Source organism: Bolinopsis microptera, chromosome 8, assembly GCF_026151205.1.
Source record: "Bolinopsis microptera isolate Bmic1 chromosome 8, MBARI_Bmic_1.0, whole genome shotgun sequence".
In the NCBI taxonomy this organism is placed as follows: Eukaryota; Metazoa; Ctenophora; class Tentaculata; order Lobata; family Bolinopsidae; genus Bolinopsis; species Bolinopsis microptera.
Window position 1 is genome coordinate 16,814,733 of NC_087079.1, and position 27,922 is coordinate 16,842,654.

Consider the following 27,922-nt stretch of genomic DNA (forward strand, 5'->3'; position numbering starts at 1 on the left):
AGGACTCTAACTCCTCCACTAACGTGTGTTCCTGCCCCAGCTCCAGGACTCCAGCTCCTCCACTAACGTGTGTTCCTGCCCCAACTCCAGGACCCTAACTCCTCCACTAACGTGTGTTCCTGCCCCAACTCCAGGACTCTAACTCCTCCACTAACGTGTGTTCCTGCCCCAGCTCCAGGACTCTAACTCCTCCACTAACGTGTGTTCCTGCCCCAGCTCCAGGACCCTAACTCCTCCACTAACGTGTGTTCCTGCCCCAGCTCCAGGACCCTAACTCCTCCACTAACGTGTGTTCCTGCCCCAGCTCCAGGACCCTAACTCCTCCACTAACGTGTGTTCCTGCCCCAGCTCCAGGACTCTAACTCCTCCACTAACGTGTGTTCCTGCCCCAACTCCAGGACCCTAACTCCTCCACTAACGTGTGTTCCTGCCCCAGCTCCAGGACTCTAACTCCTCCACTAACGTGTGTTCCTGCCCCAACTCCAGGACCCTAACTCCTCCACTAACGTGTGTTCCTGCCCCAGCTCCAGGACTCTAACTCCTCCACTAACGTGTGTTCCTGCCCCAGCTCCAGGACCCTAACTCCTCAACTAATGTGTGTTCCTGCCCCAGCTCCAGGACTCTAACTCCTCCACTAACGTGTGTTCCTGCCCCAACTCCAGGACTCTAACTCCTCAACTAATGTGTGTTCCTGCCCCAGCTCCAGGACTCTAACTCCTCCACTAACGTGTGTTCCTGCCCCAACTCCAGGACTCTAACTCCTCAACTAATGTGTGTTCCTGCCCCAGCTCCAGGACCCTAACTCCTCCACTAACGTGTGTTCCTGCCCCAGCTCCAGGACCCTAACTTCTCCACTAACGTGTGTTCCTGCCCCAGCTCCAGGACTCTAACTCCTCAACTAACGTGTGTTCCTGCCCCAGCTCCAGGACCCTAACTCCTCCACTAACGTGTGTTCCTGCCCCAGCTCCAGGACTCTAACTCCTCCACTAACGTGTGTTCCTGCCCCAACTCCAGGACCCTAACTCCTCCACTAACGTGTGTTCCTGCCCCAGCTCCAGGACTCTAACTCCTCCACTAACGTGTGTTCCTGCCCCAGCTCCAGGACCCTAACTTCTCCACTAACGTGTGTTCCTGCCCCAGCTCCAGGACCCTAACTCCTCCACTAACGTGTGTTCCTGCCCCAACTCCAGGACCCTAACTCCTCCACTAACGTGTGTTCCTGCCCCAGCTCCAGGACCCTAACTCCTCCACTAACGTGTGTTCCTGCCCCAGCTCCAGCACCCTAACTCCTCCACTAACGTGTGTTCCTGCCCCAGCTCCAGGACCCTAACTCCTCCACTAACGTGTGTTCCTGCCCCAGCTCCAGGACCCTAACTCCTCCACTAACGTGTGTTCCTGCCCCAGCTCCAGGACCCTAACTCCTCCACTAACGTGTGTTCCTGCCCCAGCTCCAGGACCCTAACTCCTCCACTAACGTGTGTTCCTGCCCCAGCTCCAGGACCCTAACTCCTCCACTAACGTGTGTTCCTGCCCCAGCTCCAGGACCCTAACTCCTCCACTAACGTGTGTTCCTGCCCCAGCTCCAGGACCCTAACTCCTCCACTAACGTGTGTTCCTGCCCCAACTCCAGGACCCTAACTCCTCCACTAACGTGTGTTCCTGCCCCAGCTCCAGGACCCTAACTCCTCCACTAACGTGTGTTCCTGCCCCAACTCCAGGACCCTAACTCCTCCACTAACGTGTGTTCCTGCCCCAGCTCCAGGACCCTAACTCCTCCACTAACGTGTGTTCCTGCCCCAGCTCCAGGACCCAACTCTCCAGTTGAGTAAACGCAGCATAGTCCATCACCAGCTTGGTGTGTTGTAATATTGCTTTGGGGTGTACTGTCTCTGAGGTGAGCAGGTCTACACCTGGGTGAGAGAGGAATTTGTTAGGGACAACTTCTTCTTTTTTTTCATTTGTTAGGGAAAACTTATTTTAGATATTATGTGATATGTCGAATGAGTAAATCGTTAACATAGAAGCACGGTTCAGACTTGATGATTTGAAAATGAACGACTTGTTTGAACGATTGATGAGAGTATAGATACATTTTTGGATTTAGATTAATTCGATGTAATGGGTCCAAGTTACTGCGGACATAGTTCACTATGTGTTTACCGTGTTTGGGTGCCCATCATATTTTACAGATGGGGGCGATATTTTGAACGATTCTATTTTATATTCATCTATTGCTGTACTCTGTAAAATTTGAAATGTATTTAGTAAAATAACCCAGAATACCTGGATGAAAACAGATTTCTGTGTTCTGAGAAGCGCTCAGTCCTTCATACCCGGACACAAACAGAACACTCTCAGTGTTGAGCAACTCTTTAAATCCTATCAGTGAGGGGATCGTGAAGTTTTGTAGACTGTCCACTAGATAGAAGTCACCTTGTGCGTGTTTTGAGGTACATATTGCCTGCGGAGTAAGTTCGATTAATTAATTAATTAAGTAATTAACTGCTCAATCCGGTGATAATCTGAATGTAATATCTAGGGACTTTAATCAGACAATAGGATTTAGGATGAAAACGATGAGAACTACGGACTGACACTTCGACATTTTCTATACATACAAATTTTCTTATTGGCAGTGGTTTAAACCTAAAAAACAGTGTATCTTAACAAAGCACACGAGGTGCTAACATAAAGTGTTAAATAACAAACTCACTGAGAAACCAGCAGCAAGTACGTTGAGATCAATATCATAACCATGGTCACGAGGTCTCCTACCGAGGGGTCTGCCTCCAAACTTGAAGTGAGGGGCTCTTTTATCCTTCATCCTGGCTGCACCGGTACCCTGTTAGAGAGGGATATGAAGAATATGAATGGTAATTGGTAGTTGGTAATGAGAGTGAATATGTCCAATAACTTTATCGATAATTAATTAATTAATTGATTAATATTATACTTACTTATTAGAGTCATTATCATGACTTATCATAACGTACATGCAAATTAAAACCTACCTTCTGAGGTCGCAACTTCCTGCCACTCCCCGGCAGTTCACTCCTCACTAAAACCTACCTTCTGAGGTCGCAACTTCCTGCCACTCCCTGGCAGTTCACTCCTCACTAAAATCTACCTTCTGAGGTCGCAACTTCCTGCCACTCCCCGGCAGTTCACTCCTCACTAAAACCTACCTTCTGAGGTCGCAACTTCCTGCCACTCCCAGGCAGCTCACTCCTCACTAAAACCTACCTTCTGAGGTCGCAACTTCCTGCCACTCCCTGGCAGTTCACTCCTCACTAAAATCTACCTTCTGAGGTCGCAACTTCCTGCCACTCCCCGGCAGTTCACTCCTCACTAAAACCTACCTTCTGAGGTCGCAACTTATTGCCACCCCCCGGCAGTTCACTCCTCACTAAAACCTACCTTCTGAGGTCGCAACTTCCTGCCACTCCCTGGCAGTTCACTCCTCACTAAAACCTACCTTCTGAGGTCGCAACTTCCTGCCACTCCCTGGCAGTTCACTCCTCACTAAAACCTACCTTCTGAGGTCGCAACTTCCTGCCACTCCCCGGCAGTTCACTCCTCACTAAAATCTACCTTCTGAGGTCGCAACTTCCTGCCACTCCCCGGCAGTTCACTCCTCACTAAAACCTACCTTCTGAGGTCGCAACTTCCTGCCACTCCCCGGCAGTTCACTCCTCACTAAAACCTACCTTCTGAGGTCGCAACTTATTGCCACCCCCCGGCAGTTCACTCCTCACTAAAACCTACCTTCTGAGGTCGCAACTTCCTGCCACTCCCCGGCAGTTCACTCCTCACTAAAACCTACCTTCTGAGGTCGCAACTTCCTGCCACTCCCCGGCAGTTCACTCCTCACTAAAACCTACCTTCTGAGGTCGCAACTTCCTGCCACTCCCCGGCAGTTCACTCCTCTAAAACCTACCTTCTGAGGTCGCAACTTCCTGCCACTCCCTGGCAGTTCACTCCTCACTAAAACCTACCTTCTGAGGTCGCAACTTCCTGCCACTCCCCGGCAGTTCACTCCTCACTAAAACCTACCTTCTGAGGTCGCAACTTATTGCCACTCCCCGGCAGTTCACTCCTCACTAAAACCTACCTTCTGAGGTCGCAACTTCCTGCCACTCCCCGGCAGTTCACTCCTCACTAAAACCTACCTTCTGAGGTCGCAACTTCCTGCCACTCCCCGGCAGTTCACTCCTCATGTAAGCGATCTCATCCTCTCTGACACACTGATCTTGCCACTTTACTGTCTCGTGGATAAGGTCTATCCGAGGGTTTGCGCTGAACACCACCGGGTGCAGCTCCACTAGCCCTGTTGTTTTATTTATTAAATTTAATTATTTAATTACATAATTATTATTCATTATTATAATTGTTATTCAGCTATGCATTTCATTTATCGATAAATATTCCTTGCTCCTACATTAATTCCATGTCATAAACACTTTTTTAGTTTAAGTAAATGGTAGCCATAAGTTTGTGACTATTGAAATCTCACCGCGCTTGCTGAGATCTGTAAAGCTGTGTAACTTTGTGACTATTGTGACTATTTGTGACTATAAGTTTGTGACTATTGAAATCTCACCCCGCTTGCTGAGATCTGTAAAGCTGTGTAACCAGGCATGTCGGGGAGGACGGAACCGTCTGAAGGCCTCGTGGACCTGGAGAAGGGAACTAACGTTTTACTGAGTTTTAATACTTTCAACACTACTATATAACAAATAATTTGAGCATGAATACGAAGTTGTTACTTTGAAACGTCGTTCATCCTAACAGTGCAGTATAATTTGTCGCAAAAAATCAGAATAATCAGAAATTATTTGGAACTCCCAAAAACTGTCTAACGTTTTACCAGGACAAAGGTTTTGTGAATATTTGTGCATTAAATTTGCAATAGGACAACTGTGAGGTTACTGTCTGTTATTGTAAAATTCCGTACTTTAAATTTGGACCTTATTAATTATTTATTGCATTTGCATTTGTAGACAGGACATTTGATTAATTGTTGAAACAAAATATCATATTCACTGTACGTAACCCTGCGACAATTTAGCCGGCCTCAGATTTGTCAGTTAGATCTTAAGGTTGTCAACCCTAGTGAATGTGATGCTTGATACCTTATGTAATATTTATCCAGGCAGTATAAAATGTGCTCCCATTGATAATAATCGTATGTTGGTGTAGTGTAGAGCTCGAATAGTAGAGTTGAAATGTAACCTCAAGGATGGTTCACAAATTACGTAAGCCTGGGGGGGGGGGGGGGGGGGGCAGAGAGGTTTGGAAGAGCTTTGTTATGCCCAGAGTCCCAGACAATAGCTTATAGCTAGATGTATATAGTGACTTGCGGAGGGGTTTACGTAACATGTGAATGATCTGTTACAGAATAAGAACTAGAGGTTAAATAGTACCGCAGCTATTTTGGTCTTGAATGATATTTTCTAAGTTATAGTCTCTTTGTGTGTTTCTTGTTTATGAACAAAGACAACATCTTGTCCTACAGTAGGGGGACCTCATTAGACGGTCAGGTGACGTAGTTATGACGTAGGTCACGTGACGTAGTTATGACGTAGGTAGAGTTTGTGCTACAACATGGAAAAATACTTATGTGAATAGTGTCAGTGACAACGTGGAATTAGACAGTAGACGGTACCTATGCTTGCAGAGTTCTTTCTCTATTTCTGTCCTCATCCTTATTTTCACCTTACTAAGCTTTTAAGCTTTAAGACCTTGTTTGTCAGTGTTGTACATCGATAATTTGGTTTAAATGAAAAATAGTGTCCTGTTCCGGCAAAAACTATCACAGCATTTTATTTATTTTGGAACCTTTTCATTTTATTCACTTATCTAATTTCCAACTCACTGTGAGAGTCCTGGTATAGAACAGGTCGGAAGACATGGATATAAGCTCTCCTTCCTGTTCTACAGTTTCTGGAACATTTCTATCCTGATCGGCGGTCTCCTCTGAAAAATATTTGATAGTAATCGCAGATTTCATTTTCATGGTATTATAACCAATCTTTATCATGAAAGATTTCTAAGGTTAAGCTTTACTGGGTTTATGGGTTATCCAGCTTATGATTATGCAAAGCAAGTCCACAAAGTAGCGTGTGGTTTAATTAAGTAAAGGAGCACACGTGGCTGGGAGGGGGGCAGGGACAAAAGGAAATCGCGGCATGTACGGAATCGCGATTTTTCCCATTATTTGCGACAAATTTTGTGTATAGTTTAATGTATAGCCTGTTAAAAATCGCGGTATCGCGATTTTTGGCCAAAATAATCGCGAAATCCTTTTGTCCCTGGAGGGGGGGGGGGGGGGGAGCTGGGAGGGGGGGGGGGGGGGGGGGATATTCTGATAACTTACCAGCAGATTTAACATTGTTCCCGACTGCTGCCACACTACTGTTCCGGATCGAACCATTGAGTTGGGTTCTCGCGTTTGATAGCCGTAGCTGCAGGAGTCGACAACATATTCTATTCATGATCTATGTAATAGAGGGGTTACAGTCACCAAATTATTAAAATTTAAATATTGAGATATAATATGCTACATGACAATGCCATCCTTTTGGTGACACCTTTTATTTACAAAATTCCTCAATATAGTACAGTCAAATCCGTCCTAATTTAAGCCTTTGTCCCGTTAAAATCGCTTTGTTGCGAATTTTGTCCGACAAAAAGACGGATTTGACTGTACTAATATCCGATGTAATGATGTAGGAATGAGTAATGAAGGTAGGAGATATTATTACATTGCTGAGTAAGGACAGAGGCCGGAAACCCAGCTGTATCCGTACAATGATAAGAAATTTCTATAACCTCGCAGTTAATTATAACGCAAATTATAAGTGGGTATGGAGCGTGTGACTATTCATGGAGGGAACAAATTAAAGTATGCATCAGACAAAATTTGTAAAGGAATGCAAATAATAAAACAGTCAAATTGTGTAATCATCCAGAACCGACACATAATCATGAGTTATAAGTATCAAGGTTCAGACATTTGTAGCCTATGCTTGGTACATCGTGGCTCAGGACGTTGTCCCCCAGAACCTCTAGCCCCATCAGAGTAAGAGTTAGGGTTATAGTTAAGATTAGGGTAAGAATAAGAGTTAGAGTTTGGTTAGGCATACAATCTGGCTAATGATTAGATTTAATACAAGGCTCCTGGGCCGAGGCACGAGCTTCTTGGGCAGAACATAGTAAAACTTCGTGAAACATTATTGCTCCGTGCGCGGCTTGGGTGGGGTCCCGCATGGAACTAAACAAAGCGTCATGACGCAGCTGCTCTGACGCAGATCAATTGTTTAATTACAAACGGTGCAGAGTGCAGACGCAGTTTAACGTAAAATTAATTCATTAAAACTCGCATATCGATAAAAATTAAAATGCTGCCTCTCAATATCCAAATTTGTCGTTCAGTTTCGTTTTACCATCTCCAGATTGACCGACAGGGGGCGTCCAGTTAACAAAGTTTTCGTCGTTTACGTCATCCTCCCAATTGACGTTATCTAACAGGGTGGGATTTTGAGGAACTGGTTTTTTGGCTTTCTTTTTTGGAGGTTTTTTAAATTGTTTAGGAGATCTCGCCGTGCTATCAGCTGCGATATTATTGGAAGAGTCGGGCGTATTATCCCTAGGCTCACTGACGCCTGTCACTTCGGGTTCTGTTTCTGCACTAAATTCTGTTATTTCGGTTATTTTCTCAGATGTTAATCTACTCTCCTGATCGGCACCTTCACCCGCTGTTGAATCTGACTTTTGTTCTGATATTGGTAGTATAATTCCTGGTTTTTCGGTGTTTGCTGTGGGTTGTCGCGACTTTAATGACATGTTAATTTTAATCTTCTTTGAAGGTTGTAAAGTTTTAGTCTGCACAGGAAGCGTAGTTGATGAAGGGGTAGGTTTGGACACTTTCCCAACTTTTCCCGTCGTTACATTACTCGGTAGTGCAGACAACCTCTTAACCTGGATTAAATGCCAATTAATACAGACATGCTTAGAGATTTACTAATCCCTTATATTCTTACATAAAGCATTAATATTGAAATTCCTGTCCAATCACCAATGAATCAGTACAAAGTAACCTAAAGTAAGTAACAAGGTTCAGTAACATTGTTAAATCGGTGAATAGGAGTAATTCATTTCATTCACACCAATACATGAATCTAAGATGAGAAGTACGAATGAGTCGGACTTTTCAATTTACTCGTATCGTACGTACTTTTCAATTCTACTGAAAAGTTCTCCTTCTAGAAATCGATGGAAGAGTTCTAAATCGCTTGTTACGGACTAATATTGAGCGTTTTCAAAAACTTGTGTTTCTATATTCCAATCGTCGATTAACTTAGAGTTTAACTTTAAGAGAAACAAGCTGTTTAAATAAGTAAATTGTCTAGTAATTTTGTAGAATTTTTGTTTTACTTTTAAATGCTTGCCTGGCCTAAGAATTCTGTGTTTAATTTGTTCGCGAACGGTATATTTTGTCTAACATCGGCAATTAAAATTACATTTTACAACGGCCCCGATGATAATAATTCAAAAACAAAAAAATTCTATCTGAATCGTACGTCGTATGAGTCGGACTTTTCAAAGTTGCGTACAAGTACGTACTTTTCCCCCTAAACGAGTCCGTACTTCTCATCTTAGACATGAATAGTCATGGAATGATAGTCTCGTGTTCTTGACAGCCATAAAAGGTCGAAAGACCTGGCAAATATGAAGGGCATGGTTATATAATGTAATTGTCACCTCGGGTAATGCTATAGGTTTCGACATTTCACACAGTTTCTCCAGCTTGACACGGCTTTGTTTCAGATCATGCAGTCTCTTCTTCATCTCCTTCAGAGCCCCTGGTGGTGTTGTGGTGTTGTTGTGGTGTTGTTGTGGTGTTGTTGTTGTGGTGTTGTTGTTGTGGTGTGGTGGTGTTGTTGTGGTGTTGTTGTGGTGTTGTGGTGGTGTTGTTGTGGTGTTTTGGTGTTGTTGTGGTGGTGTTGTTGTTGTGGTGTTGTAGTGGTGTTGTGATGGTGTTGTAGTGGTGTTGTAGTGGTGTTGTTGTGGTGTTGTGGTGGTGTTGTTGTTGTGGTGTTGTAGTGGTGTTGTGGTGTTGTAGTGGTGTTGTTGTGGTGTTGTTGTTGTGGTGTTGTTGTGGTGTTGTTGTGGTGGTGTTGTGATGTTGTGGTGTTGTAGTGGTGTTGTTGTGGTGTTGTTGTTGTGGTGTTGTTGTGGTGTTGTTGTGGTGGTGTTGTGATGTTGTGGTGGTGTTGTTGTGGTGTTGTTGTGGTGTTGTTGTGGTGTTGTTGTAGTGTTGTTGTAGTGTTGTTGTGGTGTTGTTGTGGTGTTGTTGTGGTGTTGTTGTGGTGTTGTTGTGGTGTTGTTGTGGTGTTGTCGTGGTGTTGTCGTGGTGTTGTCGCGGTGTTGTCGTGGTGTTGTTGTGGTGTTGTTTTTGTGGTGTTGTTGTTGTGGTGTTGTTGTGGTGTTATTGTGGTGTTATTGTGGTGTTGTTGTGGTGTTGTTGTGGTGTTGTTGTGGTGTTGTAGTGGTGTTGTAGTGGTGTTGTGGTGTTGTTGTTGTGTTGTTGTTGTTGTGTTGTTGTTGTGTTGTTGTTGTGGTGTTGTTGTGGTGTTGTTGTGGTGTTGTTGTGGTGTTGTAGTGTTGTAGTGGTGTTGTAGTGGTGTTGTGGTGTTGTTGTGGTGTTGTTGTGGTGTTGTAGTGGTGTTGTTGTGGTGTTGTAGTGGTGTTGTGGTGTTGTTGTGTTGTTGTTGTGGTGTTGTTGTGGTGTTGTTGTGGTGTTGTTGTTGTGTTGTTGTGGTGTTGATGTGGTGTTGATGTGGTGTTGATTGTGGTGTTGTTGTTGTGGTGTTGTTGTGGTGTTGTTGTGGTGTTATTGTGGTGGTGTCGTTGTGGTGTTGTTGTGGTGTTGTTGTTGTGTTGTTGTGGTGTTATTGTGGTGTTGTTGTGGTGTTGTTGTGGTGTTGTTGTGGTGTTGTTGTGGTGTTGTTGTGGTGTTGTTGTTGTGTTGTTGTGGTGTTGATGTGGTGTTGATGTGGTGTTGATTGTGGTGTTGTTGTTGTGGTGTTGTTGTGGTGTTGTTGTGGTGTTATTGTGGTGGTGTCGTTGTGGTGTTGTTGTTGTGTTGTTGTGGTGTTATTGTGGTGTTGTTGTGGTGTTGTTGTGGTGTTGTTGTGGTGTTGTTGTGGTGTTGTAGTGGTGTTGTAGTGGTGTTGTGGTGTTGTTGTTGTGTTGTTGTGGTGTTGTTGTTGTGTTGTTGTTGTGGTGTTGTTGTGGTGTTGTTGTGGTGTTGTTGTGGTGTTGTTGTGGTGTTGTAGTGTTGTAGTGGTGTTGTAGTGGTGTTGTAGTGGTGTTGTGGTGTTGTTGTGGTGTTGTAGTGGTGTTGTTGTGGTGTTGTAGTGGTGTTGTGGTGTTGTTGTGTTGTTGTTGTGGTGTTGTTGTGGTGTTGTTGTGGTGTTGTTGTTGTGTTGTTGTGGTGTTGATGTGGTGTTGATTGTGGTGTTGTTGTTGTGGTGTTGTTGTGGTGTTGTTGTGGTGTTATTGTGGTGGTGTCGTTGTGGTGTTGTTGTGGTGTTGTTGTGGTGTTGTTGTTGTGTTGTTGTGGTGTTGTTGTGGTGTTGTTGTGATCATGTTTTGAGTTGTTGGGGTAAAACACTAAATAGCTTCAGGTTGTGGCAGCCATTTATGGCTGTATTCAATGTGAATATTAAATGTATTCAATTAAGAAACTAAGACAGCTATGTTTTAGTTTTTGTTGAGTAGATAACCTGAAGTAACGGTAGTATCTGAAACAGAAGCCATGAAGGAATCCAGGCTGTCTTGCTCGGCTTCTTGTTCCTGCGAGGCCTTACTCTCTGATATGGTCTTCTGTATTCTTGCTATTTCCTCGTTTGCCTGGGTGTCAACGGTATTCGGTGTTGCTTATTTATATTTTAATTATAATTATGTTTTTGTTTAAATATTTTTTTAAATCAGCTTATAACATCTGATTGATATTCGATGGTATATTAAATATATTATATGCTCTATTGACATTTGAGGATGATAACATTTCATACGGACCCGTCAGAAGCATAATTTTAGTAGTCACAAGTCATAGTTAATTGCCCTCTAAGATACAATGAAGGTTTCATCTACGCAAAACAATTATTTTGCGCACAATTCATTCACATCTGTAATTTCACGGAATATAATATGCGCATATTGCATAATAAATTACTAGATCTTGCAATATGTTTCAACACAGCATACTACCACTAGTATATATACTACTATAATAATACTACTACTATACCTGACTAGGGACAAAAGAAAATCGCGATTATTTTGCCCAAAAATCGCGATACCGCGATTTTTGACAGACTATGCATAAGACTATACATAAAATTTGTTGCAAAGAATGGGAAAAATCGCGATCCCGCACGTGCCGCGATTTCCTTTTGTCCCTGTACCTGATGTAACTCCTCACTCAACATATCATGACTTCTAGACTTCTGTATACCGTCCTGTACCCCCGCCCTTAACATTCGCCGCTTTCTTCTGTGTTCAACTTCTCCTGTTCGGTCCAGGAATGTGTCCTCGTCGCTTGGAAACAGAGTGATTAGCATTTTATTTACTAATTAGGGTAATTACTCAGCTAATTAGGTATTTGGTAATTAGAATAATTGCGTGATTATCAGTGAGTTGTGTACACTGTCTTTAAGGCCACCATGTAAATACGAAAACTATATACATGTGACCAGTTTATTGGTCGATAACCGAGATTTTAATTACAATGATATTTCTATATTTCGTTTTATACTGTACATTATACAACGATACTAAGATTGTTCAATATTCGGCTCATAAAAAGTTAAGCATGGAGTCGTGTTTTTGTGGTAGAATAGTTTGTGTCGTTGTTTGGTGCCACCTGGTAGTAAGTGAGTAATATTACACAAAAAGAGCATTAGTTCTGTGCCATTATCAGCTAAAGTGTTTGTTTTTTTCCGTTTCAGATTCAAATTATCGTCAAAAAGAGCATTATTTCTGTGCCATTATCAGCTAAAGTGTTTGTTTTTTCCGTTTCAGATTCAAATTATCGTCAAAAATAGCATTAGTTCTGTGCCATTATCAGCTAAAGTGTTTGTTTTTTTCCGTTTCAGATTCAAATTATCGTCAAAAAGAGCATTATTTCTGTGCCATTATCAGCTAAAGTGTTTGTTTTTTCCGTTTCAGATTCAAATTATCGTCTGAACAGTCTGGGTTTTAGTCACAAACATAAGCGATTATCTGTGAGCTACCCCGATAACTTTGGGGGTTTAGAGAAAGCCTATAAAATGATAGTAGGGATGTTTGACGTAAATTTATAAATTGGCACAGTGAGGCAAATGTTAAAGCTGTAAATCATTTATCACTTTGACTATAGGTTATCATTAGCGCATACCTATTGAACAACAGAGCATTCGTTTCTATCAACTCTATTATTCTATCAGTTATCAATAGTTATCTATGATCTTAATTAGCATTTGTATATCGTAATTGTGCTATAAAACGACATGATAACATAAGAATTGAGTACAATGATTCCTAAATTTCCGTTACGCGTGTGATAATTACTTAACTTTAATTAACTCTGATTCGGTTGTCATCGTAAATCTGCAGCTGTTAAAATTCATTTGACCATAATGACGTGACAGTAAGCCAATGCCGAGATTACTAGTAAGCCACCAGGACTGAGGACAGCCACCAGGACTGAGGACAGGCACCAGGACTGAGGACAGGCACCAGGACTGAGGACAGGAACCAGGACTGAGGAGAGGCACCAGGACTGAGGACAGGCACCAGGACTGAGGACAGGCACCAGGACTGAGGACAGGCACCAGGACTGAGGACAGGAACCAGGACTGAGGACAGGCACCAGTACTGAGGACAGGCACCAGGACTGAGGACAGGCACCAGGACTGAGGACAGGCACCAGGACTGAGGACAGGCACCAGGACTGAGGAAAGGCACCAGGACTGAGGACAGGCACCAGGACTGAGGACAGGCACCAGTACTGAGGACAGGCACCAGTACTGAGGACAGGCACCAGGACTGAGGACAGGCACCAGGACTGAGGACAGGCACCAGGACTGAGGACAGGCACCAGGACTGAGGACAGGCACCAGGACTGAGGACAGGCACCAGGACTGAGGACAGGCACCAGGACGTGACAGCATAGGATCTGCTAAAAGTTAATTCTCTTGTTGTATTGAACTGAAGCAAGGATATGACCACTGGATTGAGCCAATGAAATGGTCTAGACGCGCGCCAAAGAGGGACTGCGAGCCCTAATGCGGACCAGAAATATATAGAGAGGGTTATCTGGTGTAGATGGGACTCAGTTCCGACTAAATAAAGGGTGGGCTATAAGTCAGTGTGCATACGTTTGGGCTTATATCTCAATCACTGCTGACCAAAAATGAAAAAATGTTAGAGGCCCAAACGTTTGTACACTGACTTATGGCCCACCCTGTGGTATGAAGTAGTATTTGCTAGTATGTGGGATTGCCGGATGTGTTGTGAGATTATGTTACTTCCCACATAGCTATAGGTACAGAATAACAAGAGTTCTAGAGGCGAGAATATGGTCTACTAGTGCTAGGATATGGTCTACTAGTGCTAGGATATATGGTCTACTAGTGCTAGGATATGGTCTACTAGTGCTAGGATATGGTCTACTAGTGCTAGGATATGGTCTACTAGTGCTAGGATATGGTCTACTAGTGCTAGGATATGGTCTACTAGTGCTAGGATATGGTCTACTAGTGCTAGGATATGGTCTACTAGTGCTAGGATATGGTCTACTAGTGCTAGGATATGGTCTACTAGTGCTAGGATATGGTCTACTAGTGCTAGGATATGGTCTACTAGTGCTAGTACTAGATCTAGTGCAGTGTTTACTAGTGCAGTGTTTGCTGCTGGATGTACATATATTGTAGATTAAATGTGATTATTTAGTGTGCAGAGTTCGCTAACTTCACAACATGGCTATCACATGCAACAGGTGCAGACTGGTCGGTAATTTCACTCCCTCTACTGTATTGCGTGAAGTAGTTCTTTAGACTTTCGAACGTTTAATAATTTTTCAAATGCATATAATTTTTACTTTGCAATTTTCCATTAACGCTAACAGTTCACTGATATTATGGAGTATGGTACTTTCTGGAATTATCCATTTCCATAGTTCCTAGTTCCACGTGGGGGGAATTTGGAGCCGTAGACAGAGCAACTCGTTAGTATTAACTTTCATGTGGAGCAGTTGGTTGAAACCTATACTTCACCGTAAATAATTATCACATATTATAATATATTATGTACCAGCTAAATTAATCAAATTCAAAGTTTTTTGTTTCACGGTTCGAGCACATCTTGTTTTTCAAGGGCGTATTTTTTTCTAGAACTTTTCTTCTACAACTTTCACACGTGATATATGTAACGCACAGAGAGTTGTCCTAGGATAGGAGACTGAGTTCAACAGCACTCACATTACTTGTGTTAAGGTTCTTGCTTATATTTTAGGCTTGTAAACAAATTTCCTCAGACCGATATCAAGCTTTCATTTTTAAATATTGAGCAATTTAAAAACTTTTCCTTGTTAAGGGTATACAATAAAACCCCGATTTACTTCAGTGTTTGGGGAAGGAAACAGCCGCGGTAAATCGGGGTTATGTTTGTTCACGTTATGTACGTTAAGCCATTTTGAGAAATAAAAAGGAAATGGCCGCGGTAAATCGGGGTTTTATTGTATAATGATAGGTTTCTATAAGATGGCACCAAGCCAGTGTTACACGCCGGTCCCCTTGGCAACGTGCAGCCCTACACCGGTCCCATTACAAAGTTCCCCAGTAAACACGGAGTAGTCATTTGGGCCCCCATTTGTTAGGCCACTTACAACTTAGTAATGATATTCTCACCTAAAGAAAGGGGATCTAGACGCATGTAATTCGACTAACAATGAACCATTATGACCTGCAGTCATGCACAAGGCTGGGTTAGGGTTGCTCTATTGTTCATCGTTTAGGGTTAGGGTTGCTCTATTATTCATCGTTTGACACTCTTTGATTTTGCACCAGGGTTTCACTCTAACGGGGAGCGGTGTACACTGTACCCCAGCTATATGAGGCCTTTGAGCAGTACCTTACTCAGGTTTCCAGTCAAGACTTCAAAATTTCAGTTCGATACGTCAAACTTTGATGCAACAGTACTTTTTAAATGTTCCACCCAAACTATTTTGAGATCACCTCTTAGTTTAACTTTATCCTCTTAGTAAGATGCCATTATTAAGAGGGTTCTTTCGTTTCATCACATTGAAGTGTTTTTGCATGCGAAAGCTGGATTTAATTCCGTAGTAAGATGTGACGCAAGTTATTTCAGTTTTCCCAGAATTATACTTTCAAATATATACCAATCTTTAAAATGGACCAAGTTGTTCATATCAATTGAACTCCAACTCTCTGAGAGAGTAATTCCCAAAAACATCCCCCACACTGCCAGTGTCTCGATTCCCGCACTATATAGTGACAACACTATATAGTGACATGTCACTATATAGTCCTGTCACTATAAAGTGCGTTTTTCACACTATATGGTGACAAAGATCAGCTGTCATTATAAAGTGCTTGTCACTACTATATAGTGTTGTCACTATATAGTGCGATTACTAAAAACCTCCCCCACACTGCCAGTGGGGGGCTCAGTGCCACTAGAGTTTAAACCTCCAGTCAGAGAATCTGTGATAACGACTCTGAGAATTAGTGTCATTAACAGATCATGCTGTGGCCTGCAGCACTTGCGTCACATATGCTGTTACCTTGTAATGCATGGTTGCTCTTTTTATATTATGATTAGGAGGAATTTACTTTACCAATTACTCGATAACTTATTTAAGTTATTTATTTAATTATATAAATGTGGAGACAGGAAGTTTTACTTACTTATTTACTTACTTATTACTTATCTTTATTTATTACTTTATTTAAATTTACTTACTCCCATGTGGTCCAGTCCCATGTATCTATTTTATAAGAGCATTATTTGAATCTTATTTGAATCTAATTTGAATCACACCACAGAATGTACGTATACTATATTTATTATAATATATGCTCAACAAAATTCTTACATTAATAATTATGAACAAGTGTTGTTCTGGAATTTACTGTATCCTGACCCTATCCAGACATGTACTAAAATTAGTAACCACATATTTCTTTAACAATGGATTTTAACTATTAACTTAGCGTGAGTAATAAACAATTATCTCGCTCTCTCTTCGAGAAATATATTCTTCAAAGGTACCAGCTTGTGAAATAATGAATTGCACTGGTTTTTAATTACTCAATACTTATTATTGAATCCTCCAAGCATCGGGCATACATCTCAAATTTGTAGAATCGCAATAGTTATGCGCTTATACTGTAAACTTGAAACTTTTATTGTTGTGAATTGAATACCAAACTCTAGACTATATGTAATGCGTACAAAGATCGGAGTTATGGATCAATTAAATTCACCCTCATCAACAGTCAACCTCTCAGACTTAAAAATTAAACTCAATCCAAACCCTTTTACCCATATTTCATGACAATACAAACAATGAAACGATTACATTCAACATCTCAATATCTTCCTCAGGTAGCATGGTACTAGAGAGAGTACTACTTTGAGAGCTTGACTTCTTTTTACCTTACATCTTTTAGTTTTTATAATTTTCTGATATAATTGGAGTATAAACCCTTATCTTTATTAGGTACTGAAGATGTCCGAAAATGTTTTACCAATGATGTTATAAAGATTTTGTTGGAATTTTCAAACTCATTCGTTGTCTGACTGTGGGAACTATTGATTTTTGATAACATGGTACTAGACATGGAGTCCACTTCAACTGTGGCCAGTATCATGGAGCGTGCGGGGATACAAGAGTATCTCAGAGTATTACTAACTGTCCTTAACTTCCTTACCTTCCTGGTTGCTGTTATTGGAAACTCCCTTGTTCTTCTAGGTAGGACACTATTTTAATGTAAAATCCGGATTGGAGTATTGTTTATGAGTCGCACTGTTGCAATGTATTCTGTGTAAAATAAGAGCATTTTTACTTGTCGCAGTAACCGGGATAAAGATAATTTTACACAGAATACACTATTTTAATCATGTTTTTATTTTAAGTACCTTAAATGTTTCTGTCATGACAACGTTTCAAGGTTTATTAAGGTGACATTGGGGATAAGTATGATTTCTAGGGTATAGCCAGCAAGATATCAGAACCTTTATTAATATTTGTAATCGCCGTCCTGTTCACGCAGTTTAAAAGAGAGTTAACATAACAACATTTTATTTTTTAGGTACAATTCGTCACGACCTTATAAAAATGGACAGACCATCCCTCCTCTTCCTCCAATCAATCGCGGTATCAGACATAGTAATCGCCTTCTCCAGCTACCTCATTAAAGGCATAACCCTCGCCTTCGACCGGTGGGTCCTAGGTGACTTCCTCTGCAGGATCTCCAAGATAATCTTCACTACAGCCTTGTTTAACGAGGCTGGTGTTATTGCAATGCTCAGTGTTTACAGGGTGTGGATGTTGAAGCGGACACCAGCCAGGAGGAATTTAATAAATGTAACGATAATAAAGATAGTGTTAACGTGTTTCTTCTTTGTTGGAGCTGTGTATCTGACCATTCTGATGGTTTCTTTAGACGCTAAAATGTTTGTTAACCCTCACGAACACACCTGTTCATCCAAGATCTTCAGTGATTCTGAGTATAAAGTCTACGCTATCTCTACTGTTATTGTGTTTGTGTTTGTTCCCATGTTCGTTATAATCGTCTCCAATATTGTGACTATAGCTGTGTTCCTTAAGCACGACAAGAAAGCTAACCCTCGAACCAATCCGCGGAATAAATCTCGCTTGAACAACAGGAAATCCACTGTGTACTTATCAACTGAAGCTCAACCGGCTGCAGATACCACCGAAACCACCACCACTACCACCACCACTACCAGCAGCAATAACAGCAGCATGGAATCTCACTCCGAGTACGCCAGAATAATCATCACTCTTACAGCTATCTCAACAATGTTCGTGATATCATATATCCTGATTCTTGTGAAGAATACCATGGGGCTTCTGGGGTATGATATCCCAGATTGGATCGTGGTTGCCTGGCCCTATTTGTTGAGTATTAACGTGATGATGAACCCTGTTATTTATGCTCTGATGAACAAAAAGTTTAAGGCGTTCTTGAGAGACGTTTTTTTGGGACGTTATTATGGTAACTCTGTAAACGCGGGTTTTACGTGATTATTGATTTTGTTATCTCGTTTGTTAACTAAACTTGTTTTATAGTTACATTATTATCAGTTTTAAATTGGATCGTTAACTTATTGCTTACAGTTTATGTTCATTAATAGGAGCCATTTCAATAATTCACAATTCATAAATTTTGTGCTTAACTGTTCGACCCATTTCAAAAATTCAAAAGCATAATTGGCCAATTCCTACAGTAATTTAAAATTTAAAACCCTCAAAAATGTTAGAGGTGTTCCAGCCTCGAGGTACCTGTCGTAGAAGTCATTCTTCTCTAGTCTCTGTTTCCGAGTCTCTATATCCTCGTTCTTTCTGGAGGATCTGAGGACACCGTAGGCGTCCAGCAACCTACAGCCGTGCAGGGCGCATGCTAACACAGCATCTCTCTTCTTCCCAGAGGTTGTACCTGTAAAATAGACGGCGTTAGTGCAGGGCGCATGCTAACACATCATCTCTCTTCTTCCCAGAGGTGGTACCTGTAAAATAGACGGCGTTAGTGCAGGGCGCATGCTAACACAGCATCTCTCTTCTTCCCAGAGGTTGTACCTGTAAAATAGACGGCGTTAGTGCAGGGCGCATGCTAACACAGCATCTCTCTTCTTCCCAGAGGTTGTACCTGTAAAATAGACGGCGTTAGTGCAGGGCGCATGCTAACACAGCATCTCTCTTCTTCCCAGAGGTTGTACCTGTAAAATAGACGGCGTTAGTGCAGGGCGCATGCTAACACAGCATCTCTCTTCTTCCCAGAGGTTGTACCTGTAAAATAGACGGCGTTAGTGCAGGGCGCATGCTAACACAGCATCTCTCTTCTTCCCAGAGGTTGTACCTGTAAAATAGACGGCGTTAGTGCAGGGCGCATGCTAACACAGCATCTCTCTTCTTCCCAGAGGTTGTACCTGTAAAATAGACGGCGTTAGTGCAGGGCGCATGCTAACACAGCATCTCTCTTCTTCCCAGAGGTTGTACCTGTAAAATAGACGGCGTTAGTGCAGGGCGCATGCTAACACAGCATCTCTCTTCTTCCCAGAGGTTGTACCTGTAAAATAGACGGCGTTAGTGCAGGGCGCATGCTAACACAGCATCTCTCTTCTTCCCAGAGGTTGTACCTGTAAAATAGACGGAGTTAGTGCAGGGCGCATGCTAACACAGCATCTCTCTTCTTCCCAGAGGTTGTACCTGTAAAATAGACGGAGTTAGTGCAGGGCGCATGCTAACACAGCATCTCTCTTCTTCCCAGAGGTTGTACCTGTAAAATAGACGGCGTTAGTGCAGGGCGCATGCTAACACAGCATCTCTCTTCTTCCCAGAGGTTGTACCTGTAAAATAGACGGCGTTAGTGCAGGGCGCATGCTAACACAGCATCTCTCTTCTTCCCAGAGGTTGTACCTGTAAAATAGACGGAGTTAGTGCAGGGCGCATGCTAACACAGCATCTCTCTTCTTCCCAGAGGTTGTACCTGTAAAATAGACGGCGTTAGTGCAGGGCGCATGCTAACACAGCATCTCTCTTCTTCCCAGAGGTTGTACCTGTAAAATAGACGGAGTTAGTGCAGGGCGCATGCTAACACAGCATCTCTCTTCTTCCCAGAGGTTGTACCTGTAAAATAGACGGAGTTAGTGCAGGGCGCATGCTAACACAGCATCTCTCTTCTTCCCAGAGGTTGTACCTGTAAAATAGACGGCGTTAGTGCAGGGCGCATGCTAACACAGCATCTCTCTTCTTCCCAGAGGTTGTACCTGTAAAATAGACGGAGTTAGTGCAGGGCGCATGCTAACACAGCATCTCTCTTCTTCCCAGAGGTTGTACCTGTAAAATAGACGGAGTTAGTGCAGGGCGCATGCTAACACAGCATCTCTCTTCTTCCCAGAGGTTGTACCTGTAAAATAGACGGAGTTAGTGCAGGGCGCATGCTAACACAGCATCTCTCTTCTTCCCAGAGGTTGTACCTGTAAAATAGACGGAGTTAGTGCAGGGCGCATGCTAACACAGCATCTCTCTTCTTCCCAGAGGTTGTACCTGTAAAATAGACGGCGTTAGTGCAGGGCGCATGCTAACACAGCATCTCTCTTCTTCCCAGAGGTTGTACCTGTAAAATAGACGGAGTTAGTGCAGGGCGCATGCTAACACAGCATCTCTCTTCTTCCCAGAGGTTGTACCTGTAAAATAGACGGCGTTAGTGCAGGGCGCATGCTAACACAGCATCTCTCTTCTTCCCAGAGGTTGTACCTGTAAAATAGACGGCGTTAGTGCAGGGCGCATGCTAACACAGCATCTCTCTTCTTCCCAGAGGTTGTACCTGTAAAATAGACGGAGTTAGTGCAGGGCGCATGCTAACACAGCATCTCTCTTCTTCCCAGAGGTTGTACCTGTAAAATAGACGGCGTTAGTGCAGGGCGCATGCTAACACAGCATCTCTCTTCTTCCCAGAGGTTGTACCTGTAAAATAGACGGCGTTAGTGCAGGGCGCATGCTAACACAGCATCTCTCTTCTTCCCAGAGGTTGTACCTGTAAAATAGACGGAGTTAGTGCAGGGCGCATGCTAACACAGCATCTCTCTTCTTCCCAGAGGTTGTACCTGTAAAATAGACGGCGTTAGTGCAGGGCGCATGCTAACACAGCATCTCTCTTCTTCCCAGAGGTTGTACCTGTAAAATAGACGGAGTTAGTGCAGGGCGCATGCTAACACAGCATCTCTCTTCTTCCCAGAGGTTGTACCTGTAAAATAGACGGCGTTAGTGCAGGGCGCATGCTAACACAGCATCTCTCTTCTTCCCAGAGGTTGTACCTGTAAAATAGACGGAGTTAGTGCAGGGCGCATGCTAACACAGCATCTCTCTTCTTCCCAGAGGTTGTACCTGTAAAATAGACGGAGTTAGTGCAGGGCGCATGCTAACACAGCATCTCTCTTCTTCCCAGAGGTTGTACCTGTAAAATAGACGGAGTTAGTGCAGGGCGCATGCTAACACAGCATCTCTCTTCTTCCCAGAGGTTGTACCTGTAAAATAGACGGAGTTAGTGCAGGGCGCATGCTAACACAGCATCTCTCTTCTTCCCAGAGGTTGTACCTGTAAAATAGACGGCGTTAGTGCAGGGCGCATGCTAACACAGCATCTCTCTTCTTCCCAGAGGTTGTACCTGTAAAATAGACGGAGTTAGTGCAGGGCGCATGCTAACACAGCATCTCTCTTCTTCCCAGAGGTTGTACCTGTAAAATAGACGGAGTTAGTGCAGGGCGCATGCTAACACAGCATCTCTCTTCTTCCCAGAGGTTGTACCTGTAAAATAGACGGAGTTAGTGCAGGGCGCATGCTAACACAGCATCTCTCTTCTTCCCAGAGGTTGTACCTGTAAAATAGACGGAGTTAGTGCAGGGCGCATGCTAACACAGCATCTCTCTTCTTCCCAGAGGTTGTACCTGTAAAATAGACGGAGTTAGTGCAGGGCGCATGCTAACACAGCGTCTCTCTTCTTCCCAGAGGTTGTACCTGTAAAATAGACGGAGTTAGTGCAGGGCGCATGCTAACACAGCATCTCTCTTCTTCCCAGAGGTTGTACCTGTAAAATAGACGGCGTTAGTGCAGGGCGCATGCTAACACAGCATCTCTCTTCTTCCCAGAGGTTGTACCTGTAAAATAGACGGAGTTAGTGCAGGGCGCATGCTAACACAGCATCTCTCTTCTTCCCAGAGGTTGTACCTGTAAAATAGACGGCGTTAGTGCAGGGCGCATGCTAACACAGCATCTCTCTTCTTCCCAGAGGTTGTACCTGTAAAATAGACGGCGTTAGTGCAGGGCGCATGCTAACACAGCATCTCTCTTCTTCCCAGAGGTTGTACCTGTAAAATAGACGGCGTTAGTGCAGGGCGCATGCTAACACAGCATCTCTCTTCTTCCCAGAGGTTGTACCTGTAAAATAGACGGCGTTAGTGCAGGGCGCATGCTAACACAGCATCTCTCTTCTTCCCAGAGGTTGTACCTGTAAAATAGACGGAGTTAGTGCAGGGCGCATGCTAACACAGCATCTCTCTTCTTCCCAGAGGTTGTACCTGTAAATAGACGGAGTTAGTGCAGGGCGCATGCTAACACAGCGTCTCTCTTCTTCCCAGAGGTTGTACCTGTAAAATAGACGGAGTTAGTGCAGGGCGCATGCTAACACAGCATTTTCTTTCTTCCCAGAGGTTGTACCTGTAAAATAGACGGCGTTAGTGCAGGGCGCATGCTAACACAGCATCTCTCTTCTTCCCAGAGGTTGTACCTGTAAAATAGACGGAGTTAGTGCAGGGCGCATGCTAACACAGCATCTCTCTTCTTCCCAGAGGTTGTACCTGTAAAATAGACGGTGTTAGTGCAGGGCGCATTCTAACACAGCATCTCTCTTCTTCCAGAGGTTGTACCTGTAAAATAGACGGCGTTAGTGCAGGGCGCATGCTAACACAGCATCTCTCTTCTTCCCAGAGGTTGTACCTGTAAAATAGACGGAGTTAGTGCAGGGCGCATGCTAACACAGCATCTCTCTTCTTCCCAGAGGTTGTACCTGTAAAATAGACGGCGTTAGTGCAGGGCGCATGCTAACACAGCATCTCTCTTCTTCCCAGAGGTTGTACCTGTAAAATAGACGGCGTTAGTGCAGGGCGCATGCTAACACAGCATCTCTCTTCTTCCCAGAGGTTGTACCTGTAAAATAGACGGCGTTAGTGCAGGGCGCATGCTAACACAGCATCTCTCTTCTTCCCAGAGGTTGTACCTGTAAAATAGACGGAGTTAGTGCAGGGCGCATGCTAACACAGCAGCTCTCTTCTTCCCAGAGGTTGTACCTGTAAAATAGACGGAGTTAGTGCAGGGCGCATGCTAACACAGCATCTCTCTTCTTCCCAGAGGTTGTACCTGTAAAATAGACGGAGTTAGTGCAGGGCGCATGCTAACACAGCATCTCTCTTCTTCCCAGAGGTTGTACCTGTAAAATAGACGGAGTTAGTGCAGGGCGCATGCTAACACAGCATCTCTCTTCTTCCCAGAGGTTGTACCTGTAAAATAGACGGAGTTAGTGCAGGGCGCATGCTAACACAGCATCTCTCTTCTTCCCAGAGGTTGTACCTGTAAAATAGACGGCGTTAGTGCAGGGCGCATGCTAACACAGCATCTCTCTTCTTCCCAGAGGTTGTACCTGTAAAATAGACGGCGTTAGTGCAGGGCGCATGCTAACACAGCATCTCTCTTCTTCCCAGAGGTTGTACCTGTAAAATAGACGGTGTTAGTGCAGGGCGCATGCTAACACAGCATCTCTCTTCTTCCCAGAGGTTGTACCTGTAAAATAGACGGAGTTAGTGCAGGGCGCATGCTAACACAGCATCTCTCTTCTTCCCAGAGGTTGTACCTGTAAAATAGACGGAGTTAGTGCAGGGCGCATGCTAACACAGCATCTCTCTTCTTCCCAGAGGTTGTACCTGTAAAATAGACGGCGTTAGTGCAGGGCGCATGCTAACACAGCATCTCTCTTCTTCCCAGAGGTTGTACCTGTAAAATAGACGGAGTTAGTGCAGGGCGCATGCTAACACAGCATCTCTCTTCTTCCCAGAGGTTGTACCTGTAAAATAGACGGCGTTAGTGCAGGGCGCATGCTAACACAGCATCTCTCTTCTTCCCAGAGGTTGTACCTGTAAAATAGACGGAGTTAGTGCAGGGCGCATGCTAACACAGCATCTCTCTTCTTCCCAGAGGTTGTACCTGTAAAATAGACGGCGTTAGTGCAGGGCGCATGCTAACACAGCATCTCTCTTCTTCCCAGAGGTTGTACCTGTAAAATAGACGGCGTTAGTGCAGGGCGCATGCTAACACAGCATCTCTCTTCTTCCCAGAGGTTGTACCTGTAAAATAGACGGCGTTAGTGCAGGGCGCATGCTAACACAGCATCTCTCTTCTTCCCAGAGGTTGTACCTGTAAAATAGACGGCGTTAGTGCAGGGCGCATGCTAACACAGCATCTCTCTTCTTCCCAGAGGTTGTACCTGTAAAATAGACGGCGTTAGTGCAGGGCGCATGCTAACACAGCATCTCTCTTCTTCCCAGAGGTTGTACCTGTAAAATAGACGGCGTTAGTGCAGGGCGCATGCTAACACAGCATCTCTCTTCTTCCCAGAGGTTGTACCTGTTAAATAGAGGGCGTTAGTGCAGGGCGCATGCTAACACAGCATCTCTCTTCTTCCCAGAGGTTGTACCTGTAAAATAGACGGAGTTAGTGCAGGGCGCATGCTATCACAGCATCTCTCTTCTTCCCAGAGGTGGTACCTGTAAAATAGACGGAGTTAGTGCAGGGCGCATGCTAACACAGCATCTCTCTTCTTCCCAGAGGTTGTACCTGTAAAATAGACGGCGTTAGTGCAGGGCGCATGCTAACACAGCATCTCTCTTCTTCCCAGAGGTTGTACCTGTAAAATAGACGGAGTTAGTGCAGGGCGCATGCTATCACAGCATCTCTCTTCTTCCCAGAGGTGGTACCTGTAAAATAGACGGAGTTAGTGCAGGGCGCATGCTAACACAGCATCTCTCTTCTTCCCAGAGGTTGTACCTGTAAAATAGACGGCGTTAGTGCAGGGCGCATGCTAACACAGCATCTCTCTTCTTCCCAGAGGTTGTACCTGTAAAATAGACGGCGTTACAACATACTACTCTTACTATACTTACTATACAGTATACTTACTATCTGCAATGTTATCCACCGGCGCAAATATATATATCATTTACCTTTTTCGCGATGAAAATTGCTTAAATTTGACTTACTGTCATGTTGAAAGTGAAAGTGTTTCGTTTGAAAATCATCATTTTCAATACAGACATGAAGTTGAAACTCAATTATATACATACCTTCAGCATAAACAGGATTAGGGGTATCAATGGGGAGTTCCACTTTGCAGATGTACTGGTGATGTTTGCCGACTCCTTTCTCCGTTACAACGTACTCTAATTCAACTCCTTCCCGCTCGAAAAACCCGCGCAGAGTTTTTTTAGGATCCTTGAAGTCTGCTGGACGGGACATTAACGTCAAGTCCAGCTTCAGCTCTCCATCTCTTCCTCTGGCGCGTCTTCTCTGAAGAAAGGGAAAATATCATAAATTAAATTATATACTAAGTCGTACTCATCAATTTAAAAGGTGGAAACTTTTGGCATTTTTTATGATTACAATCTGCCTTTTGCTTAGAAAACCCCGCCAGAGTGTAAATCACAATGCAATATGTTATTCTTGATGGTACACGTACCCTCTAGGTTGACATGTACTGAAGACAGGGGTTATTTCTCGCGAACTTAACTTGTCGAACTAGAGTACGTGTCTAACTAGAGTACGTGAAATTAAATCATTCTTAAGTCAAGAAATGAGGTATTTATATCCCGCTCATATGATTAACCAACAACACAGGGAAGGTGGTTAACCATGTCAGAGCGGCTGACTGTGAGTGATGTGAGCAAATATGTAAATCTGAACAAATGTGCACCTGCACCCTGGAAACTGTTGTAGAGACAAATTCTAACCTGAAGCCCCAGCTGACACCCCCTTCAGTTTCTTTCTCAGCTGAAAGATCTATATCTGTCTCCCGTGATTTCAGCATGTTCAACATTATTTCTGCTTCTTCAGATGCTAAGATTCCTGAGGCATTGATCTTCAATACCAAAAAATATAAATATACATATAAACGGCAAAGATATAATTAACATAGCAGGGTTTTGGGAGTGAAGAGAGGGATGGAGATCAGGGACAAAGGGATTTCGCGATTATTTTGTCCAAAAATCGCAATACCACGATTTTTAACAGACTATACATTAAACTATACATAAAATTCGTCGCAAATAATGGGAAAAATCGCGATTCCGTACATGCGATTTCCTTTTGTCCCTGATGGAGATTATCTACCTAATTTGTTGATCTTGTTTTCTACTGAAGCGTCCTTAATGTCCGCTGGTTCTGGCACCATATCCTCTTCATCTTCAAACGCTTCTTCCAATGGTCCCTGGAAACGATTACTTCTAGTGAACATCAACTGAGATCATGTCAGGACACAGGAACGTATCTCTGTACATAACAGTGACTTCAGTTTTTGTTCTTGTGTACAATTATGACGGTTCACGATAGTGGGCATATAATTTAATTTTAATCCTGTGTAATCCTAATAATTCCTAATCCTATTCTTAAACTGTATACCTTACTCGGGAATATTATAGCGGGTTAATTTATGACTGGGAAAATTAATGACCGGGAAAAATATGGCAGAATTTTCCAAAACCCACCACTTTATCCCAGTCATAATATTCCCGAGTAAGGTAGCTGGAATAACGTACCTTTACAATGTAGAGGCGGGTACTGGCACCAAACTTGATAACATATCCGGTCTTCATCATGTAGTAGGTCCGGGCTGAGATCTTCACCTTGTTTATTGTAGTGCCGTAGCTGCTCCCTAGATCGTACAAGAACACTGCTCCCGCCGTCTCTCCCTCTGAATCATTTATTATTCTAATAATAACAGATAGTAATGATTGATTGATTGAAAGCCCCTCGTTAGGGAGTCGTCTCTAATGGACTAATTTATTGATTACAATCATAATAAGTTAAAAATAAAGACCCCAATGGGCACTCCTGAAAACATAACCACTAGAAAATATATCAAAACTAAATATAAAAAATAAACTGACGACAAATGTGATAAAATCGCAACAAACTGCAAATAATGGAAAATACGTCAAGCAAATTTTTTTTCAAATCACGTTTACAAATGGGTTTGAGATTGAATTTCAAAATTAATTTCACTGTAAACTAATTACTTAACTACCACTAACCGGCAGGTTTGTGTTGGAAGACAGCATGATATCTGGAGATGGAGGGGTGAAGACAGGGAACATCACAGGATGGCAATCTGCCAACTGTCACAAAGCACGACTCACTGATGTCCACCTAGAGGAGGTATAAAGATTTAGCTTAAGAAACTTCTGAGGACGTTTTTAAGGTTTGTTCGTGTTTCATTAGGAGCTACGACTGGTGAGCATTCATTTCAGAAAGTAAATGTAAACATCAAAGCAGAGAACTAACTTCCTCAAGGATCTTCCCGCTCTTCAGGACTTCCAACGTATAAGGAAACGCGGCGGGACCACTCCACTTCGGCTCCTTATACTGTAAAACTGCTACTTCCGGCTCTACTTTACGTTTTTCCTCAACTTTAGGTGGGTTTTCAGGTTTAGACTCCGCAGCTTGATCAGCAGGTTTGGCTAACTTGTCAGGAGCTTTGAGGTCGCTTGCATCATCAGCATCGGTACAAGGTTTAGTGGTCAGATTTTGGGGTGATTTGTCATCAACTTTTGGATCAGGTACTGGTCCTTTCTTCGCACTGCCAGTTACTTTGACATCGAGCTTTATTTTTGTGCTCCCATCATTCAAACTTTCCTTTTTAGGCTCTTCGTTTTTAGCATCGCCTTTCTTTGTAGGCCTCAAAGCTTTTGGTAGAGCAAAACTTCCGCCATCCATAGGCTAAGGGGATTTTACATGGTGTTATAAATTACAAACGTACCGAAATTCTCCAATTAAATACATTCG

The 27,922-nt window shown here is 43.3% G+C and overlaps 3 protein-coding genes across 3 annotated transcripts; 1 reads left to right on the plus strand and 2 right to left on the minus strand.

Annotated features, from left to right (window-relative positions):
• Positions 1 to 745: 745 nt before the first annotated feature.
• LOC134819402 (large ribosomal subunit protein uL4-like) lies at positions 746 to 6,494 on the minus strand. Its single transcript, XM_063829344.1, has 7 exons — positions 6,377 to 6,494; positions 5,876 to 5,976; positions 4,601 to 4,676; positions 4,170 to 4,327; positions 2,714 to 2,842; positions 2,284 to 2,461; positions 746 to 1,910 (listed from the first exon to the last, which is right to left on the minus strand). The coding sequence occupies exons 1-7, from the start codon at positions 6,492 to 6,494 to the stop codon at positions 1,735 to 1,737; spliced, it is 936 nt and encodes a 311-aa protein (XP_063685414.1). The 3' UTR covers positions 746 to 1,734.
• An 826-nt stretch (positions 6,495 to 7,320) lies between these two features.
• LOC134820207 (kanadaptin-like) lies at positions 7,321 to 27,853 on the minus strand. The gene is made up of 11 exons (XM_063830430.1): positions 27,422 to 27,853; positions 27,172 to 27,286; positions 26,677 to 26,831; positions 26,252 to 26,348; positions 25,836 to 25,987; positions 25,210 to 25,432; positions 18,602 to 18,755; positions 11,475 to 11,607; positions 10,791 to 10,917; positions 8,764 to 8,864; positions 7,321 to 7,980 (listed from the first exon to the last, which is right to left on the minus strand). Exons 1-11 carry the CDS (start codon positions 27,851 to 27,853, stop codon positions 7,411 to 7,413), a joined length of 2,259 nt encoding a protein of 752 aa, XP_063686500.1. The 3' UTR covers positions 7,321 to 7,410.
• On the plus strand, positions 16,859 to 18,391 carry LOC134819389 (melatonin receptor type 1A-like). The gene is made up of 2 exons (XM_063829328.1): positions 16,859 to 17,044; positions 17,385 to 18,391. Exons 1-2 carry the CDS (start codon positions 16,900 to 16,902, stop codon positions 18,341 to 18,343), a joined length of 1,104 nt encoding a protein of 367 aa, XP_063685398.1. The 5' UTR covers positions 16,859 to 16,899; the 3' UTR covers positions 18,344 to 18,391.
• Positions 27,854 to 27,922: the final 69 nt, after the last annotated feature.

Excerpts from the sequence above, each read along its gene's own strand:
- LOC134819402 (XM_063829344.1), bottom strand. The coding sequence starts at position 6,494 with ATGAATAGAATATGTTGTCGACTCCTGCAGCTACGGCTATCAAACGCG. Across the intron at positions 5,977-6,376 it reads GAACAATGTTAAATCTGCTG|AGGAGACCGCCGATCAGGAT; the intron begins GTAAGTTATCAG and ends AATATTTTTCAG. Across the intron at positions 1,911-2,283 it reads AGAAATCTGTTTTCATCCAG|GTGTAGACCTGCTCACCTCA; the intron begins GTATTCTGGGTT and ends TCTCTCACCCAG.
- LOC134819389 (XM_063829328.1), top strand. The coding sequence starts at position 16,900 with ATGGTACTAGACATGGAGTCCACTTCAACTGTGGCCAGTATCATGGAG. Across the intron at positions 17,045-17,384 it reads AAACTCCCTTGTTCTTCTAG|GTACAATTCGTCACGACCTT; the intron begins GTAGGACACTAT and ends TTTATTTTTTAG.
- LOC134820207 (XM_063830430.1), bottom strand. The coding sequence starts at position 27,853 with ATGGATGGCGGAAGTTTTGCTCTACCAAAAGCTTTGAGGCCTACAAAG. Across the intron at positions 11,608-18,601 it reads AAGAATGACTTCTACGACAG|CGACGAGGACACATTCCTGG; the intron begins GTACCTCGAGGC and ends TCTGTTTCCAAG. Across the intron at positions 10,918-11,474 it reads TGAGTGAGGAGTTACATCAG|GCAAACGAGGAAATAGCAAG; the intron begins GTACAGGGACAA and ends GTTGACACCCAG.